Source organism: Talaromyces atroroseus (assembly GCF_001907595.1).
Source record: "Talaromyces atroroseus strain IBT 11181 chromosome Unknown scaffold_14, whole genome shotgun sequence".
Taxonomy (NCBI): domain Eukaryota; kingdom Fungi; phylum Ascomycota; class Eurotiomycetes; order Eurotiales; family Trichocomaceae; genus Talaromyces; species Talaromyces atroroseus.
The window spans coordinates 77,674-94,792 of record NW_017971446.1 but is presented as its reverse complement, the minus strand read 5'-3'; the positions used below and the strand labels follow the sequence as shown (position 1 = coordinate 94,792).

The window sequence follows — 17,119 nt, the reverse complement described above, 5'->3', positions numbered from 1 at the left end:
TATATTAAAAAGAGTAAAGAAACTGGTATCTCGTTCATGCAAAGGGGGGCGAGCAAAATAACAGTAAAAAGTATATGCCATCCATCATGATCTCGTAACTAAAAAAAAAAAATAAAAATAAAAATAAAAGAAAAATTTTTTTATACAAGTGCTTGCTAAGCCAAAAACAAAAGATCCATGCACGCCAGACAGTGATGAATGATGTGATATAGTTGCAGCGAGTGTACATGTAAACGCTGGAATATCAAGTCCGGATCAGAGTCGTTGGTGAATCCAAGGAGAGGAAGAGCAGGAGAAATTCGCCTCTTTCACTTCCCGGGGACACGCTCATAGAATAATATGTACGATTGCTCATTTTGAAGACGATCAGAGTATCGCAGATCTCGGGGGTTGAAATCTGAGACTCGATCGTCATCATAGCGACGCCAACATTGCCGCTGTGCGTCCCTGACGAGAGAAATATAGTGCCCTCCACTAAGCGTCGAGCCCAGATGTCTCAGCACGGCATATGCATCATACGTGAAGGGCGGCGTTGTCGGCGACAGGAAATTCGACGCAGGCGAATTGCCGTTTGCGTTATCACCGAATTCGGTATTGCTAGCTGGGTAGGGTATCACGAAATTATCCATGCGGAGACCATGAAGCGGGAAGTCGACAGGCGTGTGGATTTTTCGAGCGGACTGGGTCTTGGAAGCAGAGAAGCGTTTGAGATGGATAACGAGGATTTGGGGTGCTCGAGTAATAATGATTTGCTTGGTGGCCACCCGCTCACACTTGCAATACGGACATTTCCAAACCTCGTCACCACTCAACATTTCCTCCTGACAGTAGCTCCGTAGGCACTGATAAATATCACCACTGCCAGTATGTGGTATTTCCACGCTGATGCTATAGAAAGCCTCATAAGTCGTTGACGTTCGTTTGCACGTTGTGCACTTCAGACGACTCGCATGCTGGCCCGCAAACAGAGAAGAGATAAATGATTCCTCGCGGTGGCAATACCGATCCCATTCAATTTTTGACACTTTGGGAACAGGCATCCTTTCACGCTGCATTTCCTCTTCAAACGTTAGCGGGCGCAACTGTGTTCTTTGCCAGTTGATATTCAAGTCTTCATGCAAACAATCAACCACGAAATCAAAGAATTCTTTAGCATCCTGCTGACGATCAATAGCCCACTCTCGATTCAGACGGCCACAGAAGTTTCGAAAGGAAGTCGGTATGATTACTTCGACATCGTTCTTCCACAGCGAACGGATCAGATTTGCATAGAGACCAGGCATAACACCCTGAGATCCTTTCCAGTTCTTTTGAACATAATATCTGAAACGGTCGTCAATGAAAAATTTGCTCATGACAGTTGTGGAACTCAAGCACTGAAGGGTAGAGTTCATATAACAAGTCACTCCAAAGTTCGTTAGTCCCGTACGAGGGAGTTTCAGTTTTGTCATAAACGAGCTGGGTGTGTAGAGAGCAGTTTTGGTTGCAGAATTCTGACGCGCTAGAGTAGGCTGTATCTGGCGTCCATCCGACACGCCCCCGTAGCTTGGCCGCGGTATTGCAGGGGGTGGCCGTGACGGGGCTATTGGAACGGGTGTAGCATAATTAGGCACCGAGGGCATGGCAGCTTTGGGTTCCGGCACAATCATTGATTGTTGGATTGACTGTGGTTCTGGGAAACGTCTGAGAAAATCTTCATAACTATGAACAAATGGAGACGGAGGCTCCTCTGGACTTGCGGTGTCATCCGCTGCTTCTTCTTCTGGTATGCTTGCCTCATCTCCTTCGTATGTACTAGGTGTGATTTCTTCGTTTCTAGCGCGTTCCATCCACGCCCTCAGCTCCTCTGAATTCAGTGGAGTGAACTCGCGAAGACGTCGTTTGCGAATCTCAAGACTGGAATTAGCACTCGCCATCGGAACTCTACCAATGGGCCGCCCGCGCTTCTGCTGGGTATACTTGGTCTGCAATGACCCCATTATTGCTGCTGTAGAAGAAGTAGCCAAAGACTGAGATCCCACCAAGTCAACCCAAGCATCCAGACCTCCCACTAACAACGCCGGTGGTCTTCCATCTTTCAAAGGTTTGTAGGCATTGAATTCATATAATGTATCGTATATTGCTCTGAGGTGAGGTGCCGAAGTTCCAACTGGAGACCCAGCAAGATAACTGACCGAGTCGGTATTTTGATCGTAATATACGACCAAGTCAAATTCATTTCTCCGTTCAAATAAAGACTGTTCATGTTCTGGAGAGACAACCAGCCGTTCCTCTAGCTCTTCCGCAGATACATTCTCTTTCAACGCTACTGGCTCGATACATAGAATGGAGCGAGCATATACATGTCCACTATCGTAAAGCTCACGTGGACGTACATCTATTACCAACACGTTATATTTCCGCATATACTCAAGTAGTTGCTGAGCCCTTATTGTTGTATTATATGGTAATTCGGCGGAACTGCTTTTGTTCTCTTGGGCAAGGTGAATTCCATTCGGTGTGCGGGACCTATAAGGATTATCTTCGCCAGCAAATATGCTGGGACTGCTCACTCTGGATCCAATGAGTTGTGAATACCTTGTGTTTGTCGCTTGGATGCTATCGGTTGACTTTCGAGGTGGATTTGATTGCGGCTGGGATGGGGCTGACCATATAGGGCTATAAGTCGGGCTGGGAGCTCGAGGAAGTGGTACGCTAGAAGTATTCAAGGGTTTCCTCTGAGGAGACCCTTGCCCATACTGCGTTGATCCCATGGCGCGGGGACCCAAGGGTCTAGGAGACCCAACAGCAGTTGCTGTGTTGATGGTGTTCGGTATTGAATTCGTCGTAGGACGAGGAGGATAATCCGTCACTACCCCGGATGATAGCCTAGGCATGGTGGGTGTGGTTTGATCTGTAATCGCGGATCCGTGAGCGGAAAGCGAGCTTTGAGTTACACTTAGTCTGGCAAATCTTTGTGCAAGCGCGTCATCCGCTTTGGATGTTGAGCCGTTCGTTCTCTGGACATTATCCTGTTGCGATACATCACCTCGTTGGAAGTCTGCTGGGCTCGGCATCCGGAGTGACCCGCTTGGCGGTCTATAGGTAGTATAATTCCCTCCGGAGGCAGTGTTGCTCGCAACAGCCGAGCTTCTTTGGGGCAAGTTATTGGCCAAATTGTCTTCTATAATTCGTTGTTTAATGGTGTCCATGGATGACTGCTGTTGACTGATGGACTAGTTGGATTATCAATGTCGACGTTCCAAGTTGAGAGTTAGATCTAAGAGAACTCACCAGCAAAAGATTCGAGAACTGAGTGTACCGGTCCGGATGCTGCGAGGGCAGCATGCGATAGTCTGCATGGCGAGGGATAATGTTCACAACAATCTCGGATGCCCGAAGAAATTGTACGTAGGCAAGCCCAACTTGGTCCTCATCAACCAAAGCCTTACATTTGCGTATACTCTCGGCAGCGGTGCTTAAAAGAAGGGTTACCTGCTCCCGTCAGCATCAGAAGCGATACTCCGTTTGAAATGAATGAGACATACCGGACTCGCGTCATCAACCTCCAACCGGGCAGCCTGGTCTTGAAGATCTTTTATATATGGAAGAGGCACTCGGCTATCACGAGAGCGATATGTCGAAGGCGCGCCATTTTGGGACGGGTTCGCCCAACTCGAACGTCCGCCGGCGGGTTGCATGCCGCCGCCGATAATGCCGCCACCGTTCCCTGATGCGGATGAGCCAAATGCGCTTGGCAGCACAGCTGCTCCAGGTGGCATTATCTGGAGTGTATAAATATTGTATCGGGCATCGTTTTGACCCAGAATCGGCGTGGGTAGCACGGGCGTTGTGTTCGCTGCGTGTCGAAGATCTCGTCAGCACGCCCCTCACTTCCTGATTGTAACACGTGGAGGCAGCAACCGTAGCTGTCGGCGTGAACGAGGGGACGTCCTGGCGGTGAGGACAAGCGGAAAATGGTGGAGGCTGATGGGAATCGTCGTACCTTGAAGGCAACCGAGTTTTTCGCCCTCTTTTCTTTCGCTTTTTCTTGGGGCTGTTGTCAAGGTCAACAAGCATCCATGGTCGCGATGGCCCGGCATGGCAGCCTCTCACCGCCTTTGCCTATGACGCCACTCATTTGTTTGGGAGCTCGACGCTTGCCGGCTATTGGATGGTCTGTTACCAGGCCGGTTTTTTCTGTGTAATACCCACTCCACTAGGCTGCACCGGCCTGTATCTATGACAGTACGGCGTAATATTACCAGCCTCCACATGCCGTACACGAAGAAGGCTGCCTGCGCCAAACGTCCATCACACCGTCTCGATACAGCAACTGGCATCCATCCTCCTTTTGAGTATCGACTTGTTTTATGTCAAATCAAGATCATCGTTCTCGACAGAATAGCTGGAAGACACGTACCACCGCTCTTCAGAACTTCCCCGATATCCACCAGGCTTCTTGTTGCTGAATAACGTCATCCCACTTCCGAAGCTCCAGCATTCCCTTGCAGACCAATCGATACCGAGGCATTATTATTGTTTCATTCGATATTGAGTCTCACAGCTGCAGTTGCCATGGCGGGTTGGTTCACTTCCGCATCTCCGCTCGACGAGCAAATCGAAAAGGCTACATCATCGTCTTTGTAAGTTTCCATCGCTGCTACAAATGAATGTTTTCTGACTTGGCGATTCTATTAGAGAGGACATTTCTTTGAATTTAGAGATATCCGATCTCATTCGTTCGAAAAGTGTTCAGCCACGAGATGCAATGAGATCTCTAAAACGGCGGCTTGAGAATAAGAACCCTAATATACAACTTGCTACTTTGAAGGTTTGCTTTCTTAGTCCATTTTGATTTTTAAAAAAGTAGAGATATATGTAACTAACATACGGATGTAGCTGACAGATACTTGCGTCAAAAATGGCGGTTCCCACTTCCTTTCCGAAATTGCGTCTCGCGAATTCATGGACAATTTGGTCTCTCTTCTGAAGTCTGATAGCGTATCTCTCAATCACGAAGTCAAACAAAAGATGTTAGAACTGGTTCAGAGCTGGGCTTTGGCTGCACAAGGAAGACTTGAGCTCGTCTATCTGGGAGAGACGTATCGGAAATTACAAAATGAGGGTTTCAACTTCCCACCAAAAAGCGAAATCGCTAGCAGCATGCTTGACAGCAGCGCGGTAAGTCTTCGCTATACAGCGCGGACCCTCGAGTAAAATATAAGGAATTCTAATATATGGCATTATCGTTATGCAGCCACCCGAATGGATTGACTCAGACGTCTGCATGCGATGTAGGACGCCTTTCACGTTCACAAACAGAAAGCACCATTGCCGGAATTGTGGCAATGTCTTCGATGCGCAGTGCTCTAGCAAGTCTTTGCCTCTGCCTCATCTTGGTATCTTACAGCCTGTTCGGGTAGATGACGGGTGCTACGCCAAACTAACTTCAAAGAATTTCCCGTCCGCCAGTATATCGGAGCGATCAACATTTAAGAACCACTCTATTACAAAATCCAACGCAGCCATGGAACCAAGGGCTGCTCGTGCAGATGCGAGCTTTGACGAAGACCTGCGAAAGGCATTGCAGATGAGCCTTGAAGAGGCCGAAGGACGTGGGGGATCTGGTTATGTACCTCAGCCGAAGCCAGTTATTGAAAGCAAAAACAAGGTTCCAACGACCAACGAGGAGGAAGACGCCGACCTTAAAGCCGCTATTGAAGCATCTTTAAGGGACGTGGAAGAACAAAAGCAGAAACATACCGAAGCATTGAAGAGCTCAGCTGCTGCAGATGCGGCTCTGGGTGGTGCTGTCAGACCGGCGGAGTTGCCTAAGAATCCTTACGAACTCAGTCCAGTTGAAGCGGAGAATATCAATTTATTCGCGACTCTCGTGGATCGTCTTCAGCATCAACCGCGAGGTACCATCTTGCGGGAACCACAGATCCAAGAGCTTTATGATAGTATAGGGGCTTTACGGCCAAAATTGGCACGTACTTATGGAGAAACTATGAGCAAGCATGGTGAGTTCTTACCTCTGTTTGCCACCGTTGGTAGGTAAGCATCTTCGTACTGACTTAGCCAAGATGCACTTTTAGACCTTCATGCGAAGCTGTCAACTGTTGTGCGATACTATGACCGCATGCTTGAAGAACGTCTTTCAAGCGCTTATTCGCATCATAATATTGGAAGATACGGTTCGGTACCACCAGGGGCACAACCGTACAACAAGTATCCTGCACTAGCTCAAAACCCCCCGGGCAGCGCTGGTGAAGTTGAAAATTATTATCTCTCCAACACAATTCCTGACCAATACAGACCGAGTATTCAACCTCAACCTTCTGCATCTATTTACAGCACAGCTAGTCCAGCCCCGAGGGCCGGCAGTCCGAGTCCTTATCCAACATTGAACGGTGAATTCGGGGACACGCCGAGTTCAGGGTGGAATCGGGATAACACAAACCCGCTCCATTCACCACGTGCAGCAGATGTCCAACCGTACCCGGGACAGTATAATGCTATTCCTCCGGGACCTTCAGGCGCTTACTTAAGTCATGGAGCTAGTAATCCGGGGCTTGGCCAGGTGGTTTCCACGCCGCAAGGCGACGGAGAGCCAACGTATCATCAACCTCGAATCATCAGGCGAGATTCTCAATTCTCCCAGCGGACCCCTTCCTCAGCTGCGTATACTTCGTCGCACGCGCTCGAGAGGCACAATGAGTCTCAGTATCAGAGTTTCCCACCTCAGGATGTTATCTCCCCCCAGCAGCTCACCCACGAGCCTTCTACTTCTCAATACCCTCCACCACCACAATTATATCAGCAACCGTACGGCCAACAGCCTCAGGAAGCATCCTTCCCGGTGTATCCTGGAGCACCGTCATCTGGTGCCACCTACTCTCTGCACTCACAGCTGCCGGAGTCCACTGCTCCAAAGCCAGTAGTGGAGGAGAGTCTAATAGAGCTTTGAGCATTCCAACTTGAAATGTACCATCCTTTTTTTTTTTTTTTTCTTTTTTCAGCTTGATTTTCCCGATCCCACCTCCACCGCTCACATGCTCTTTTACCGCATATGATACCAATCGGCATTGAGTATAATCGTAGATCCTGGGACCGCGTGTAGCTGCTTGATACTGATGCGTTCTTCTGTGAGGCGACGATTGATGTACAGTACAGTAACCGCGAGTTGTTGATTTTTCTCTTTTCTTCAAATCCAATAAACAATGACAATGATAATCAATGCTTGAAACCCAGTCGGTCGTTCGTGCAGCAGCCGCAAGCGTCATCGGGCTTTGTTTAGTTAGGGTCACCGCCGGCGGTCTCGACTCTCGCCGGGTCTGGAAGAAGTTGGTTCAGCCACCCCACATCTTTCTTTCCTTCCTTCCTTCCTCCTTAAGCTTTTTCTTCAGTCGAGTCTTTTCTCTCACCATTCCCCCCTCCCTCCTCCTCCTTCTCTTCCTCTCCATCTTCCTCCCATCTCCATCCCTTGTCGACGCGGTGTGCAGCTGTCGACTATGACCGAATGACCTGCAGCAGCCACGCTGATGAAACATATCGAGCCCGCCAATTGCCGCGCACCAAGCCCACCGCGTCCTACCTCGATGACCGAATAATGAGCCCTGAGCAATCGAATCATATCCTCCGCCCACGCCAGTGTTAAGAAGCTTGGGCCGCCCCAGCGACAAGCGAAGAGCACCGAAAGAACGTTCCCCCTTTTCCTTTGGCGGCAGTCACGATCGATGGTTGGCAGATTCGCTTTTATATAAGAGAGATTTCGGTGGCGATTGTGCCGCGCTCGGTTTTGGAAGAAAGCAAGCTCGTTTGCGCCTCTGCCTTGTCCGTTATTTCTACCAGCAAGCATGTCACCGCTAAACAACAATACTACCTCCCCGGCAAAGCGGCCAGGATTGGCCCGCCGCTCTGTGTCATCCCACGCGATCATAACACGCACGTCCTCGGCCAATGCGACCGACGCAGTCGATCCCCAGAAAGGACCGCCTGCACACAAGACTCGTGCCCATGTCGTGGGCGGCGGTCATCGCGCTCACGGACGTAACCCGTCGTTTGGTAAGAACATGAATAAGCTGCAGAGGCTGCATAGCACGCAGTTGTTTGCCGAGGGTACGACGATCGGTACAGGCGCCCGACATCATCAACGTAAAAAGTCAGCCCCCGTTACACCGGCCGAAAGCCCACGAACGTCAGGCTCCCATGTCCGTTGGGAGGGCACAAATACATCCCTAGGCGAACATAAGCCGAACACCTCTTCCATGCGCAAAAACTTGTCCACGCCTTCCCTTCATCGCAATACATCCGCTATCATTTCCAAGAAATCTCTCGTTACAGAGCGACCCCAGTCAGCCAAAGGACGTCCAAAGAAATCGGTGGGATTCGAGTTAGTCGCCGACTCCGATTCCGAAGCAGAGTGGGAAGACAGTACCCAGTCACCAGAAAGCACACGACGCGGTTCTGCTGTGCCGTCTGCCAAAGATAGCGCTGAAAGCAGTCAAGTTTTGGTGGATCCATTAACTTTTGTGAAACGCCCATACCCTCAAAGCCTGCAGTCAAGGAGTCTTCCGGAGACTATTATTAACAATCTACCCCAAGCAATCGAAAGCTCCGATCATGAGGTTTCAGATCACGAACAGCCGTCATCGCTTTCATCAAACGACCACCAGCGAGAACCGCGAAAGCAGGAACCAGAGGATATAGCAAATCGTTTACTAAGCCAGTCTCGGATATCCAAGGCACCACCTGCGATGTCTTCAATATCAGCCATGGGTACTCCGACTACAGTCGACACTACCCGCCGGAATGAGTCTTTAACGAACCTTGCTTCTAGCCACGGTGCACTACGACATGACTCGCCCATGCCAACATCTCTGGCTCAGTTTTCGACGCCTCAAGCGACCTCATCATCTATCGAAGGAGGCGTGTCGCGTTTCATCATCAACCCCCAGGCGGGATTACATGCTACTTCAAAAAACGATTCCGATCCTAATACGCCGTCTTCCTTCCTGCCGCATTACCATCCTCAACCACCAACGTCTCCGGAACTCACTTTAGCGAGGAAAACAAAGACTGCCTCTCAGGCACCACGTCCTCCAGGAGCCGGGCCAGCTTCTAGAACACAGCAGAAGCTATGGCTTCAGCGGACGGCGGCTTTGACTACGTCCCCTCCTGACTCACATGGACCCCAAGCTCTGCCTCAGGCTACAGTCGACCCTGTCTTCATGGCTGCTTCGCATTCACGAACCGGGCAATACGATAATGGTCGAGGAATCGTAAATGGGAGCGTTCGAGTTGGGACGACACACGAGAGTGAGGCCAAACACACCCGCAAAGCGTATGAGAAGATATCCTTGGAATTGCACGTCGTTCGACGGTTTCAGAGTCCAGCGAAGAACAGTCTCTATCGAATACAGCGTTTCGAGCACGTAACAGAAAGACCGGGCACGGCTTCAGAATCTACCGGTGGGCTTTTGGGGAAAAGTTCAAAATCGGCTCCGTCGCTGACCACAGGGCAATTTCTACAAACCCCGTCTAATAAGCATCCAAAGGCAGCACCCAAAAATAATGGGATGGCTGGGGAGCCGGCAGATAGTCGCCAACGAGCGGCGAATTCAGGTCGTGTTTATTTTCAAGACGACGATGCGATAAACAATACCAGCAACCCTTCTCCAGACTCAGCAGACCGGTTAGCAATTGAGACTCGGTCTGATAATCACAACCCACAGACCGCCACCCAGCCTGGTGTTTCCACCTCCGCCAACGGACCTACAGGTGAAGGTACAATTGGCAATCAAGATCGCGATGACTACTTTGCTACCGAACAGGAGATGCTTCTTCGTCGAATGTGGGAAAGCAGAGGCGAAGTTGCAAGCCCTGGATAATTGAATTGGCCGCATCATTATCATTATTATACTTATTCCCATCGTACATACCTACACCCACACTTAAGGAACGGGCTTTTGGTGTCTCGAGAACATTGTTAATAATTCAATTCTCTCGTGACTTTTTGTTGTCGTTCTCAAATTGAACTCTTCTATCCTTTACATTCTCCCTATTAATATTCTTTATTCTTTCTTTTTCCTCCCTTCTTCCTCTCGCATAACATTACAGCGGCGTCAAATACATATACCACATGCTCTTATTTATTCCTTTTTTTCCCCACTCTTCTTCTCTATAATCATCTTCACCAATCTTTATTCGTCAGTCTCTTATTGTTATTGTTACCATTAGGTCCATACATCCATACGTCCATACATATTGGTGATTTCTTTGGGATTTTTGTTTTATCGCTTTGATCAACCTGGTTTATTATCCCGGTATAATGCTAATTGCTTTTTTTTTTCCCTTTGGATTGCGGTGTCATTTGCTTTTCGGTCATTGTCATTCGCCATGCATGCATGCATCAAGGGTTTGGTCCAGGAGTTCTCAAATTACATAGCGAAACCAAACAAACTACCCCATGTTAGCATGTTGTTAGTATATTCTCTGTTTCCGGGAAAATTCGGATGTATAATACTTCCCTAAATGATCCATGTAAAAGCATGCCCGATGTCATTTGGTAGTATATACCCATGTATACTCCTTGTATGTAAAGTATCTATAAGCATGTCGACGTACATGTTATGGGTCACTGGATTGGACGAGACGAGGCGACTAGTATCCAAATTATACTTGGGTGGGGGCTTGTTGAATGAACGAATGAATGAATGAACCCATATTGATGTTTTCAATTCGTCTTCTATATTCTTTATCTATAAAACCCAATGATTAAACAAAGGCATTGAAATAATATGATAGTATAACAATACAATGGAAATAACTATCAGTGAAATCAAGAACGATGGGAAATGCGGTATGATAGTTACAAGTATGTATGTATATATAATATGGTGATGAAGGTGGTGGTATTGGCACAATCGACGACGAGTTCGATTTCCTTATTGTTTGTCGACTGCCCCAGGACGGTGGCTGTTAGTGGACGATGGCGTCTGAGTGCTTCTGGGATGCCGCCGGTGACTGTTCTTTCCGTGAGAGCGTGAGGTTTCGGATGTCTTGTCTGAGCCACGTTGAGGTTGCTGGGACTGGTTACCCCCTTGCTGTTGTCTCTGCTGCGGTGTCTGTCGCTGTGATGGCTGCTGCCCACGATTCTTGCGACGTTGGTGCCCGCCCTTTGTTGCCTGAGCAGTGGCTGCTGCCGCGGCGGCTTCGGCTTCCATCACACGTTTGCTTTCTTTATCCCACCATTCTTGGAATTCTTGTTCTGCCTGAATATCCTGTAAATTATGCTTGGCAGTTGCTGCTTCACGGATCTCGTCCTTCTCTGCTTGCTGTTGGACAAGAATCGAGGCTAGAGAAGCCTGACCTACAAGGCTGGGCATAGATCGTTCAGGACGAGGCGTATGACGGATGGACTGAATAGCTGGTTGTGTTGAAACTGGAGTCAAACTAGGGGATGTTTTTATCTTGGGAATCACCGGTTTGGCACTTGTTGCGATTAACTTTGTATTAGCATAAGGTCCTGAAATAGGCTGGGAGACATTTTGGCCTTGAGCTTTTGGTGATGGACCAGCCCGTGGATCTGGAGGCGTTGACGGGGCTCCCGCCACCGTTTGTCGGAGTGTCATAGAGGGCTTTGGGACCGTCCTTGACAGATTCGTAACACTCTCTTCAACAGTCTCTTCAGGCGTACTCAAAGGAGGACTTTTGCCAAATATTTGCCACGGTGACTGTCGTGCATCAACAGCTCTTTGTTGTGCAGCCAAGTTCTCCTGGGCGTGTAAATGCTGAAGCTTTTTACGTTCTCTTTGTGACATTTTTTGGGAAAATGCGCCACCTGAGTGGTTGCTTGGACGATCTGTCATGCCAAGGGTAAGATTTGAGATACGTGACTCCGAAGTCTCAGCCATTATATCTTTGAGATTCCGCTTGTTACCTGAGATAACAGGGGACACCCACGGCGCTCCCTTTAAACTCGATGGAGTAGGAGAACTTGGTTGAATCGTTGGCATAGTGGGTATAGACCGTCCCGTCAGACTTCCAGCAGCACCGCTTTCCAAAGAACCGAGTCTATCGCCGAGAAAGCTCGTTTCACCCAAAGAATCACACTGGCTTAAAGAAAGGGGAAGAATTGAGGGCTGCGACAGATCGCCCATCTCATCTGCAGGTGAGCTAGTCATTGGAGCCTTGCCTCTACGAACTGGGCTCGGCGACATGGCAGTTTCATCATCCATTTGAAACATGAGATCATTGATAGACTGCTGCGCCTTGAGTCTCGGACTTCCCGCGAAAGATCTTGGCTCACTAGATGGGGGATTTTTCGTTTTTCGAAAGGATGGCGATGGGGTTGCCTTGTCAACCAAACCTGCTCGTATCTTCTCATCGTATAGCTCGTCTTGATCACGACGCGAGCTTAGCCCCATAGAGTCAATCCTCCGCTGCCTATCAATTTCAAAGCGTGTAACCAATTCAGGATATCTTTCAAATAAAGATTCCTCCGAATTACGACCACGAGAAACAGGATACCGCGTAAGCTGATTCTCCTGACAAATCGCATCCAACTCATCCATCAAGTCCTCTTCTAAATCATCGAGTAACCTAGGTCGCATTAGACGAAGAGTATTGACAAAAAACTGAATCTACACGACTGACCTATTCTCGAGCAATGCTTCAAGGTTAAGACAAATATACTCCAACGCAGCTTCCTTGAATTCCGTGACTGTACAGGGCGCAACAGCATTAAGAAGGTGACAAACATTGCGAGTATTGACTAGCGAATTGTGAGTTATCAACCTCTTGAAGATGAATAAAAGTGACACTGGTTACTCACCAAATTGTCCGAGCATCTTCTGGCAAACTTGCGATAGTCGATCGATCATGAGCTCATTTGCAGCGAACATTACGTCGAGAACCAAGTCAATAAAGTCATCGAGGCTAGTATATCTCACCTCCCCAAAAAGTTCATCTTCCGTAGCCCCGTACAGATAACGAAGGACAAAATCAAAGACATGCGGGTCCATATGCTGAAGATCGACTGTAACGACTTCTTCCTGACGTCTAGAATCGAGCCATCTTCCACCCGAACGACCGTAGAAGAGGGCATCGAAGAAAGGGCATCTTTGACAGAGAACCTGGCTATGAGCGCGAGCTGTCGCATCTTTCAATCGGATCGTAACATTACTACTTTCAAGGAATGCCGGGTCATTCAAGGCTTGCTCCATGTCATGATCTAATGTCCGAGACGGCTCAACCATTACTCGTGCAGCTCGTTCCAATTGCCGTAGATCTAAATGCGTAGCAATGCGCATAATCTCAGTGCGAATCTGGCGGTACCGGAAGGCATTAATAGAGTCGTGCTTGACGTTACGCCAAACGTCCAGCACTTCATCGGTATAGAGAAAGACGACAAGATTAAACAGTGAAAGGAAATCGAACCCATATAATAGTAACTGGAGATCGCTGTTCAGATCCAATCCCATCGTCATGAAGTCAGGAATCGAGAAATGGTCTGTTCGTCGAAATTCGACCAATGCTGCTCGCAGGACAACACTCCGACCAGCTAGAATGAACTCGTGAACAGGGATGCGCACATCAGATATCGAAGTTTTCAACCAAACTACGTGCCCAAACTGATCCAAATTGCTGCTTTGTAGGATATGCTGAATTTGGGATTCGATATTAGGCGACGAAGTGATTGCCAACTTAATTTTGGCTATCTGATGCTTGACAGCGGTGGGATCACCTATCGCATCGCTTTCAACTGCATCTGACAAAGACTTAACTGGCAGAAGTTGAGTAAAATCATTCCAAAGGGAGGACGGAGAGACAGTCATTTGTTTCTTAGTGACATCGCAGTCTCTTTGAACGGCGGCGAACGAGCCAAATGCGTTGCTTCTGACTGCAATCACCCTTGAGAGACCTGCTATGCGAACAAATTTGTAGTCTTTTGAGCTAACTCCTTTATTGTGAGTTCTTCTTTCTTTTCTCCACGCTGACCCGGAAGTTGTGCAAATAATTATAGAACCATCCTGACCAACATCAACGTCGTGTGCGGCCATATGGGACTTCCTAACAGACCAAACTCGTTCTGGTGCTGAAAGAGAATTTCGAATCTTCGCAGGATTGGTAGTTGAAGAAGTAACGGAAGTATTATCGGGTCTACTGCTCACTTTGATGCTGTAAACCTCGCCAAAAGTGGACAGCGCGCAAATAGTATTCCCACCAGCGGTAATTTTAATAATGCGGTTTGCGGTGTTGCCGTACCTGGTAGCCAAAAAACTTTCCTTTATGAAATATGAACTGAAATCTAGAGGAAAAACAACCCTAGAATAGCCATAATGTGTGAAAACCCAGGTTTCGCTAGTCTCGAGAAGGACCGCGGTGGCCCTATCAATTGCAGAGACCATGCGGATAGGAGAGTTGAATAGAGAGACCCCAACACGTCGAGGAATAACCTGAACTACAAGGGAGCGAGCATCGGAATCGACTAAACCAAGTTGTCCCTCATTTTTCCCAAATGTATAAAGGCCTGAAGCACTGAAAACAACGGAATGCACTGCAGAGGCAGCAGCCCCAAGTATGACTTCACGTTTAAAAGGATTGAAGACCTGCCGCGGTGTACTTTGAATCGGCGTCTCTCTCTTATTGTTGGCCCTAGGCAGATTGTAACCCAGTTGACCATATTTATTACTTCCCCATGTGAATATTTCACCTTGCTCCGAAATAGCAATCGAATGATCCTGGCCAAGGGCGAGTGATACAACCCTTTTCCCGACCAGTCCACCAGTCTCGATGCAGACAAAATCGAATCTGGTAGCTTCATCGCCTGTACCCAGCCGACCACCAGGTCCAAAGCCAGCCATGAAAAGATTCGATTCTGGGTCGTTCGTCAAAACTGCCGTGTGCAGCTTGGACATGTAAACATCTTGGATAGAAATTGGTTTTAATGCGATCAAAGTGGGAAGACGATCCTGATGCTCCGCATGATCTATCAATGCAGTTGACTGTGCTTGGTGGGTGCGAGCTGCTTCTCGTTCTTGAAAAAAGCGCTGGAGTAAATGGTCTGGACGACTCAGAGAAATTCTTTCGGGAAAATGCCGATCATCTTCATCCCCTAAACCAAGGTTCATGTTCTTGTTGCTACCAAACGTGAACACTTCGTCAGCTTGTAGATTTACCCGGGGCTTCAATTGTGCTTGTGAAAGAACCCCCTCTTCTCCACCATCATCGCCATCAACAGAGTTTTCAGCAGATGAGGCATCTGGATCGCTTTCGGGATCGAATGACCCGCTGCGTGGGGTCACAACTTGCTTGATATCGCGGCCAATGATGGTAGCACCGTAGATATCGAAAGGACTGTTGCCTTCGCGATCCTTGATCTTGATCAAGCTTCCACATGGGTATTGTGTGCTGCTAGGTGCGCTGAAATCCGTAGCACCCCGGAGATCCCTTTGCATCAGAGCATGCGCAATAGCCACATTTCCAGAATATAAAGCTCTGTGCAGCGCAGTCCATCCACTCTCCGTATCCTGTACATATATATCGACGAACGGCAATTCTAATAGGGCATTTGCAAAATCAATAGCGCTCGGGCTCGGTGACGAAGCGACGAGATGAAGGAGGGTGCGTCCGTGCTGGTCGCGCGCATTCACTTGTGTCCGGGACCAAGAAGCAGGATTTCCTCGTAGGTATGCTCCGCGATCGGTAAGCGACACACCCGGGGGTGTCCCGACGGCCTTTTTGTTGCGCAACGGGGTGCTGGGAGACGAGCCATATGAGGGACTTTCTATTTTTGCTGCGATGTTTCCTCCGGTCGAACGCTGGCCAGCTGGCGTATTGCTGATGTTCGCCAGCAAACGCTTGAAACTGTCCACATCATCCTGGAGAAAATACTTTAACAGCGTGCTACTCATGTGCCACGAAGTCGAGAACTCGTAGTCGGCCGTGGAGCGAATTCCTCGCTGTGATCACAGTGGACCACGGCGTATTTAAAGGAGCTCGGCAGGCCGCGGAAAGGTTCCTGGAGAGGGCAAAAAAAAAAAGGGATGCGACGCGTATGCCTGGCTCTCGTGTGTCCCGTTTGACGTTGTGGAATAACGAGATGAAAGTCAAACTTGCGATGGAACGAAAAGGGTGGGCGGGGTGGCGAGAGCTGTCAGCTATCGGCGCTAGTTGGAGATACGTAGACCAGTTTGATGAGGCGACTCAGATGCGATAGGTATGCAATTCCAGCGAGGATGACGAGGAATGAAGGCAGACGCTGCTTGCAGTCTTGTCGTGACTTCTTGCCTGAAGAGATAGATGATGGAAGCCGCAGAGAAGGCAGGCAGGTAGGCAGTGTCGGGGGCCGCGGACAGCCAATCATAGCCGCCACAACCCTCTCTCTCTGTCTCTCTCTCTCTCTCTCTCTCTCTCTCTCTCTCTCACCTTTCTTTCACATCCATGGATGATGGACTCTCGTCGATATGTCCAACAACCTGATGCTTTGACAAACGCCATTACCACCGAATGGACGGCGATGCAGCTAAGAAACGCGCTCACATAGCACTAATCACACCTGGCGCCAGACAGTCAGCGACAACAATCATGCGATACCGCCTTTTCGAAGAGCAGAGAGGCCACGTGACCAATCGAGAAACAGACGGGGGAAACGCAGTCCTGATTACATATGGTGTATACTCGTCTAACTACCTCGTTACAACGCAGACGGCGTCGCACGTAAAACAACAAACGCTCATACCGGGGCGTCCACTCGGGAGCTTCAGAATGAGCCGGACTTCCGTCTAATAGGACGATGAGCTTCTGCAACATGCACGCCGGCACGGTGGACCTGCACCTGCACTGTGCCTAGTCTATCAGGCTCTAGCTCATCGTCATCATAACTCTGTGAGATGGCAGATGAGATGTCTTTGCCGGGCTAGGGTCTGTCTCTACGTAGCTATGCTTTTGTGGCCACAAGCAACATCCCCCAAAATGCAACTCCTGAAGTTAACTCATCGACGTAAGGCAGATGCTATAGAAGCTACCGGCCAGCCTTGCGCAATATTGCGATACCGGTCTCAAGGATATTTCTTACTGGTCCTAATTCTGCTGCCAAAGGTGTAGTCAATGGCAGCAAATCAGTGGGCCG

At 48.8% G+C, this 17,119-nt stretch overlaps 4 protein-coding genes across 4 annotated transcripts; 2 read left to right on the top strand and 2 right to left on the bottom strand.

Moving 5' to 3' along the window:
• Positions 1-308: 308 nt before the first annotated feature.
• On the bottom strand, positions 309-4,082 carry UA08_08391 (hypothetical protein; the record flags this gene model as incomplete). Its single annotated transcript, XM_020263497.1, has 4 exons — positions 309-3,215; positions 3,274-3,474; positions 3,528-3,745; positions 3,986-4,082. The coding sequence occupies 4 exons, from the start codon at positions 4,080-4,082 to the stop codon at positions 309-311; spliced, it is 3,423 nt and encodes a 1,140-aa protein (XP_020116438.1).
• A 475-nt stretch (positions 4,083-4,557) lies between these two features.
• Positions 4,558-6,952, top strand: UA08_08390 (Vacuolar protein sorting-associated protein 27; the record flags this gene model as incomplete). Its single annotated transcript, XM_020263496.1, has 5 exons — positions 4,558-4,625; positions 4,681-4,813; positions 4,882-5,163; positions 5,240-6,005; positions 6,069-6,952. 5 exons carry the CDS (start codon positions 4,558-4,560, stop codon positions 6,950-6,952), a joined length of 2,133 nt encoding a protein of 710 aa, XP_020116441.1.
• Positions 6,953-7,841: 889 nt separating this feature from the next.
• UA08_08389 (hypothetical protein) lies at positions 7,842-9,875 on the top strand (the record flags this gene model as incomplete). The annotated part of the gene is made up of 1 exon (XM_020263495.1): positions 7,842-9,875. The coding sequence occupies one exon, from the start codon at positions 7,842-7,844 to the stop codon at positions 9,873-9,875; it is 2,034 nt and encodes a 677-aa protein (XP_020116440.1).
• Positions 9,876-10,931: 1,056 nt separating this feature from the next.
• On the bottom strand, positions 10,932-15,902 carry UA08_08388 (hypothetical protein; the record flags this gene model as incomplete). Its single annotated transcript, XM_020263494.1, has 3 exons — positions 10,932-12,588; positions 12,643-12,760; positions 12,821-15,902. 3 exons carry the CDS (start codon positions 15,900-15,902, stop codon positions 10,932-10,934), a joined length of 4,857 nt encoding a protein of 1,618 aa, XP_020116354.1.
• Between the last annotated feature and the right edge of the window lie 1,217 nt (positions 15,903-17,119).